The sequence below is a fragment of the Pteropus alecto genome, unplaced genomic scaffold, assembly GCF_000325575.1.
Source record: "Pteropus alecto unplaced genomic scaffold, ASM32557v1 scaffold98, whole genome shotgun sequence".
In the NCBI taxonomy this organism is placed as follows: domain Eukaryota; kingdom Metazoa; phylum Chordata; class Mammalia; order Chiroptera; family Pteropodidae; genus Pteropus; species Pteropus alecto.
The window spans coordinates 5394588-5402240 of record NW_006443570.1 but is presented as its reverse complement, the minus strand read 5'-3'; the positions used below and the strand labels follow the sequence as shown (position 1 = coordinate 5402240).

The 7653-nt window shown below is 46.2% G+C and overlaps 1 protein-coding gene across 2 annotated transcripts in view; it reads right to left on the bottom strand.

Moving 5' to 3' along the window:
- Nucleotides 1–566, bottom strand: part of SGCA (sarcoglycan alpha) — a 9603-nt gene extending 9037 nt beyond the window's left edge. For both annotated transcript variants that reach the window (XM_006924791.2, XM_006924792.2), the window contains exon 1: nucleotides 482–566. In XM_006924791.2, coding sequence (XP_006924853.1) covers nucleotides 482–518 — 37 coding nt within the window. In that variant the 5' untranslated portion in view covers nucleotides 519–566. The remainder of the gene's footprint in view (nucleotides 1–481) is intronic.
- Between the last annotated feature and the right edge of the window lie 7087 nt (nucleotides 567–7653).

The following is a 7653-nucleotide window of genomic DNA, read 5'->3' as shown; positions in this document are numbered from 1 at the left end:
GAAAGAGCCTTTAAGAAGGGGGATAGCCATTCTGGGGCCCCCACCCACCTCCCCTGATATGCAAGGGGAAAAGGGGCCTGCACTAGAGCTGAGCAAAGGGGTTCCTGAGGCCCAGAGAAAGTACTTGCCCCAGCGGGCGCTGCACCCTCCCAGGGCCAAATTTAGCCGGGACTTAGAAAGAAGCCAGCCTGGTCTGCGTATTAAAGGGCCTGTGACACTCTGAGCCTATGCCGTCAGACCCACCCTGGCCTAGGACACCTCACCCTTCTGAGCTCCCAGCCCCCACATCCCGTGGCTCAGTCTCCAGCCCCAGTTCCCTGGAACCCCACAGCCGCAGCATGAACACCACAAAGTCCTTCCGACTCCTGCCTCACCCCTGAGACAACTCCCCTGAGGAACTTCCTTTACTTCTATGCATGTCATCACCGCTAAATTCCTCCCCCTCATCCTGGGCCTCTCCCTGAAGAAGGCCCCAACTTGCCGGCAAGGAGAGGAATCCAGATCAGTGCGGCTGCCATGGTTGCCCAGGCCTGGCCAGCCCTGTGAGTGACAGAGACAGGAGCAGGGAGGAGGGGTGGGAGGAGGGATGGGGAGGTGTCCCAAAGCAGCTGGGCCCCAGTGAGGCGCTCCCCCTCCCCACCCAGAGCAGGCCCTGAATCTAGGGTGGACACCCTCCTCACGTGACAAGGTCCTTCCAATCAGCCCTCTCCAGTGGCCAGAGTAGTTTTCTAAACCACCAACCTGACAACCTTAGGCTCCCCTTAAAACCCTAATGTCTCCCACTGCCCTGAGTGCCCTAGCTGCTGGTGGCCTTCAGACCCTTCCTGTACTTGGCCATACTGCCCAGATAATCCCCTCCTCTACCCCGACAGCACACACACATACACACACACACACACACGCACACGCACACACGCACGCACACACGCATGCACACACACACACTGCCCCAGGCTTCAGCCCAGCCTCACTCTGCTGTCCCCTGACCTGACACTCTCTCCTGGGTCTGCTCACCTTTGCCCAAGCTGTGCCTTCTGCTTGGACTTCCCTTCCTGCCCTCATCCATCAGGTAAACTTTCACTCACCCTTCAAAACTCAGCAAAGGCATTCCATCATCCCCGAAGCCTTTCTGTCCTGCCCTAGGCCAAGCTGGGTAGCCCTGAGCCCCTGTGACAGCCCAGCCACACCACTTTCTAGGGTGGACTAGGATCTTATTAATTTTAGATCCCTGGACCTGGGCCTGACAACTAGTACGTGTAGGGGGCTAGATGACAGCTTCCTCAACAGCACACAAGGGCCCCATTCACCCAGCCCTTATCCCCAGACCAAGCACTCCCAACGCATGCCCTAGGTATAGAAGAGAGCGGTCTGGACAGGACCAGCCAGGAAGAGATGGTGGGGAGTGGGGCACAGGCTCGGAGGCCTGCAGGCCTGGACATGACTCCACCTTGACCACTTACCGGAGATGTGGCCTTGGAAGAGTCAATTGCCTTCTCTAGGCTCTGTTTCCACAACTACAAACTGGCAAGAATAGTGCCAATCTCTTGGTGTCCTTGTGTAGCACCCACAAAATCACGACTTCAGCATGTGTTAATGGAGCACCTACCATGTAGCAGGCACTGAAGATGCAGAGGTGAGCAGACCCCTGCCCATGTGGGGCTTGCACACTGGCGGGTAATGACAGCTAGCTCCTGCCTCCTACATGCTGATGGTTTGACATATATTTATGTGGAGTAACTCATTCCATCCCACAGCAGTTCCATGAAGCAGGTGTTATCATATTATTATTGTCCCCATTTCACAGATAAGAAAACTGAGGCACAAGGGCTGTAAAACTTCCCCAAGGCCACACTACTAACCAGCTGAATGCATGTAAAGCACTCAGCCCAGTCCTGACTCAATCTATGGCACCACTTCCCCTTCCTTTCCGCATCAGCCAAAGGATTCTAGTCCAGGTGTGAAAGGGTCGGGGTGCCCTCCTCCCTGGAGACTTCCCACTCAGAGCAGGCAAAGGGGCACCCTCCCCAGATGCCTTGAGGAGGAGGCAGGGGCCTATGGATACCAGTGTTCCAAAATTCTTGGTGTCTGTGTGAGCATCCCTCCTGACCTTGAAACAAAGGGCGTTGCCACCTCACCTCTATAACCGAACACCCAGGCAAAGACATCTGGGACCTGCTCTGGGTCAGGCCTGAAGGGGTGAGTATTGGCCCATAGATTGGGGTGCCTGGTGAGCAGGTTTCTTAGTCCTTGTCTCTTCCTCTTTCTCCCCACATGATGGTCCCACCCGTCCCTGGACAGCCAGCAAATTCCAGAGTTAGCATCCATTCAGGCTCTTGGGCAAGGCGGTGTTTGTCCCAGAATCACCTTAGCACCTCTCTGCCTTCTCAGAGATGGAAGGCAAGAGGGAGAAAGGTTCTGGAGGCAGATGGAAACTCAGAGGGCTCTAGGGAAGCAGGCAGAGGTGCCAGGCCTCAGCCCCTCAGCAGCACCATGTGACTCCCTCCTGCCCCCCTGCTGCTTCCCCCTGCTATTTTTAGAGCCACCCACTCATATCCTCAGCTGTCTTAAGGTGGCAGTGCCCGAACCCAGTGCCACCAAGCCCACAGAAGCCAGTCTTCCTTACTGATCCCTCTCTGCTTCCCCAAAACCAGAGGAAACAGAGACTATGTCAGGAACCAGCTGGAAGTCCCCTGAAAGTCTCCTCTGGCCCCTCAGGAAACCTCCCCACCTCACAACTAACTGTCTGAATTGCAACCTGCTGCTGTAACACTCAGCATCTTCTACTCGTTGGGGCCTGGAATGTAGGGAGGAGCGTCACAATGTCTTTAAATGTATTTTAGAAATTTTTGAAATAAGACAAAAGTATACAGATTAACATAATGAGCCCCCATATATCCATCACCCAGCTTCAACAATCAACTTATGGCCAGTCTCATTTCATCTATACCTCTTTCAATTTTTCCCTATTTCATTGCCTCTGTCAATATTCCAGTGTGTACCTTTGAAAGAGAATGATTCTTTTTTAACATAATCACAATTATTATACTTAATCACACAATGAGACCTCAAAGTTAATAATAATTCCTTAATATAAGACCTCTAGTGTTCAAATTTCCAATTTCTCATAAATGTCATTTTGTTTTATTTATTACAATTTGTTTGAATCAGGATTCGTATAAGGTGTACACATGGCAACTGATTAACAGGTCTTTTTAAAATCTCTTTAAATCTGTAAGTTCCTGCTCTAACGTTCTCTCTTATCTCTCTCTCTCTCTCTCTCTCTCTCTCTCTCTCTCTCTCTTCTTAAAGGAACCAGGTTATTTGTTGTGTAGTTTTCCACAGTCTGGATTTTGCTGATTGCATCTCTATGATCTTCTTTCCTGTGTTCCTCTGACCTCTGTACTTCTTGTAAATTGTATTTCCTGTACATTGTTATTTCCCATAAACCGTAGTTGGATGAAGAGTCCTGATCAGGCATAAGTCCCACTTTCTTTGGCAAGATCACTTCATAGGTGATGGTATCACTTCTTCCATTCACGGGCACAGCAGCCATTGATGCTCTCAGTGCCTCATCCATCCACTCTTTTTTTTTTTTTTTTTACAAAATGGTGATATTCAAATTCAATCACCCCTTCTTTTATTAGCTGGAATAATTCTAGACAAAAAAAACTGCCCCTCACTTACTATTTGGGTACTGAGCGGTATACAGCACATATAGGAAAGACAGCATAAATGTTTGACTCTGTTCCTGTATTTACTAATTTCCAAATAATAAGTTGGTTCCCTAGCACCCTCCAAATTGTGACCAATTAGCTTTTTTGAAAAATTAGTAGTATAATTATAAATTTATGGCTTTAAACACATTTGATTGCTTCATTCCATTGCTACTGGTATCCCTTCTAGTGCTAAGTTGTCCCATCTTGAGCTCTGCTTTGGTCGTCACCTGTTGGAGCATCCATCTGGGGGAACTGAAAGGTCAGGTCTCTGCATCTCAGCCTTGTTCCCAAAAGCCCAGCCCTGGTTTCCCTTTCCTCTGCTTCACTCCTGCAACCCCAAGCCCTGCCCTCAGCTACCTGGGTCTCTATCCCTGCTACACTGCCATCTCCACCTGCCTCTCTAGCTTTCTGTCGGATCTCTGCCCGTCAGTGTCTCAGTTTAATCCCTCTGGTTCTTTGTCCCTGTCTCTCTCCATCTCATCGAATGTTTGCTGAATGAATGAGTGATTGATTGAATGCATGCCTCTTCTCCCCCAATTCTCTCATCCCACTTCCGTATCTATGAATCTGTCTTTTGATCCCTGAAGGCCATATTTTCATCGTCTGCATCTAAAACGGAGGATTATATGTTGTCATGAAAGACAAAGGAAAGAGAGTCTTGTCGTTGTGATCTGATTGTCGCATCTGCCTCCCAGACCCCACCCACATCTTTCTCCTCCAGCCTCCTCGCAGCCCCCAGAGCAACAACAAAGGGTGCGAGCTGTCAGTCCGCCACAAGAGGGCGCGTTCTCTGGCTCCAGCCAGGACCTGCGCCTGCGCAGTTTTGGGGCGGGGCGGGGGTGGAGAGGCGGGTTGGCGGCGGAACGCCCCGCCCCGGGTTGGGGATGCGCGTCAGAGATTCGCGCTGTGCTCGGCGATTCCAGAGGGAGTCGAGTTGAGGGGAGGAGGGGTCCCGCACCCTCTAGCAGTACCTCGTCCTCCCCTTCCGGGTCCAGAGGATGTTCTTCCAAACAGAGAGGGGAACCAGCATGGAGGCAGGAGGCTGGATACAGTGCCCTCTTCCTCACCACCTATATCAGCCCTCAGACACCCAAGGACATTTCCTCCCCTCCCCACATTTGGGAGCACCAGCCTGAGGACCTACGTGTACCCAGAATCATCCTCCCTTCTTATTGGTAGACTTCAGCCCTCAAAGGGGTGCCTTGAGTCATGATTCTGAGAATGCCAGACCATCCCGGGCCAAACTTTTTAGCTTACAGGAGAAACAAGAGGAAGGAATGCCTGTGGTCCCACAGTACAGAATTCTCACAGTAGGTCTCTGGATGTGGGGCCCAGAGCCCTTTCCACCGAGACATTCCCTCTCTGTAAAGAGAGGGCAATAAGGATCGACGAGGTAATGGAAGCGAAACTGCTTTGTAAACTGTAAAGCTCTGGAGAAAGTAAGGGGTCTTTTATTTATTTATAACCAACAGTGCAAGGCAGTAGCTGTCCAAGGCCAGCCCACTGGTTCAGCCTGAGAGCTGGGAGAAGACAAGTTTTGAAGCCGCCACTCAGTAACAGGATTAGGAAAGTAAAAGAAACACTCTCTGACATTTTTTGCAGATGTATGATTTATATAGACAATCCAAGAGATTGTACAGGCATGTTACTGAGGTATTACGAGAGATCAGCAAGGTTGCTGGACAGATTAATATCCCAGTACAGGTAAAATACAAAATTCAACAGTGTTTCTATACATGAGCAATAATTTATTAGAAACTGTAATATCTTTTTTAAAAGAAATAATTTACAATAAAATTGAAATTGTACAGAACTCAGAAAAAAGCTTAGACATTTAAAGATATTTGGGAAGAAAAACTATAGGCTATAAAACTATAAAAACTATAGGCTATAAAAGGAATAAATTGAGAGATGGAGAGATGCATTAATTTTAGGGATTATTAATTTTAGAGAAGCTTCAATGTCATGAAGAAAATTTCTCCGTATTAATCTATCGGTTCAATGCAAGTCCACTAAATAGTCCAACAGGAATTTTCAGGGAGCTAGGAAAACTGTTTCTAAAATTCATTGGAAGAGCAAAAGACCAAGAAGAGACCAGACAATTCTGAAAAAGAATAGGTCTCTAACAGATAGCAAGACTTATTTGAAAGCGATAGTAATTAAAACAATGTGGTATTGGTGCCGGGCTAGACAAAGAGATCAATAGAATAGAGTGCCCAGAAACAGTTCCAAGCTTATGTGGTAATTTGATTTATGATGGCAGTGGCATTGCAATTCAGTGAAAGAGAATAAACTATTCACTAAAAAGTGTTGTGACATTTGGCTTTTTATATGAAAAATCTTCACATAGTCCATAAATATTAATTCCAGATGGATTAAAGACCTAAAAGTGAAAAATAAAATTGTTAAATAATTAGAAAGAAAATGTAGGAGACCTTAGGGTAGGAAAAGACTTCTTAGACAAGAAACACAATTCACAAAAGATTGATCGATTTTACTACATTACAAAACAAACAACAACAACACAAAGCTTTCTGCTATGAAAATGACATTATAAACAAAGTTAAAAAACAAGCAACAGCCTGGGTGACAATGTTAGCAGAACATAAAACAGATAAAGATTGGTATCCAGGATATAAAAACTGCCTACAAATCAATAAAGAAAGCACAGACCTTTTGAGTGCCACTCCAATGGCATCCTTTCCCCTCTTTCTTGCTAACAGAACCCGGGTATGATTCAGGAATCAGGGGTCTAGGTTTTGGGGGAGGCTAGGCCTTCTCCAGCCCATCATGTAGGTGGTGATTGGTCTAAATATAGCAGACAATTCAATTCCTCTGGTCAGTGATTGGTTGAGGTGTGGACATATACTCAATTCTGTGCAAGACCAGAAGGGAGATCTCCTGTGGGGCCTCTGGGAAAGAGACACTAAGAAGAAAGCATTCACTTTCTTCTGCCTCTGAACATTGCTGTTTGCATGAGACACCCAGAGCTTAGGCAACCATAATGGACCAATCTAAAAGGCAAGCCCAAATGATGAGGAGGGTATGGTAGAACCTGGTCCTTGATGTCACAGTTGAGCTTCTGAATTAACCAATCCTAGGACTTCTTGTTATGTGAGATAGTAAAATTCTTTTTTGGCTTAAACCACAGCGAGTTGGGCTTACTGTAATTTGTATCAAAAGCTGCAATAGATAGCCCAGGATATGGACATAAACAATTTGCCTGGAGGAAACCCAGATGGCCAATGAGCACATTAAAATGCTTGACCTCATAGATAGGGAATGCAGATTCAAATAAGATACCACTTCACACCCATCAGATTGGCAAAAATAAAGTCTAACAAGAGCAGATGTTAGCAAGGATGTGGTCAAACAAGACATCACATACAAATGCTGGTGGTGAGAGCATAAATTGGTTCGGTCACTACAGAGAGCAGTTTGGCAGTCAAGTTGAAAGTGTCTGCCCTACAACCCTGGCTTTCCGCTCCTAGGTATACACTCTAAAAATGATTCAGACAAGTACAAGGGTATTCATTGCAGTCCTGCTTATAATAGCAAAACATAGACACAATTCAAATGCCTGTCAGTAGAGGAAGTGACAAATAAATTGTGGTGTATTCACATGATGAAATAATAAACAGAAATTGAAATGAACGAAAGCCATATGTATCAACATGGCTCCATTGTAAAAAAAACATGTCAAATGGGAAAAAAAGACAAATGATAGATACACACAGTATGATGGTCATTATATACATTTTAATAATACATAAAACATTACTATATGCTCCTTTATAAATACTTATATGTATACGGAAAATATGAAATTATAGCTAGACTTAAGAAAGAAGGAAATTATGACACATGCTACAACATGAATGAACGTTAAAGACATTACGCTAGGCAAAATAAGTCAGATATGAAAGGACAATACCGA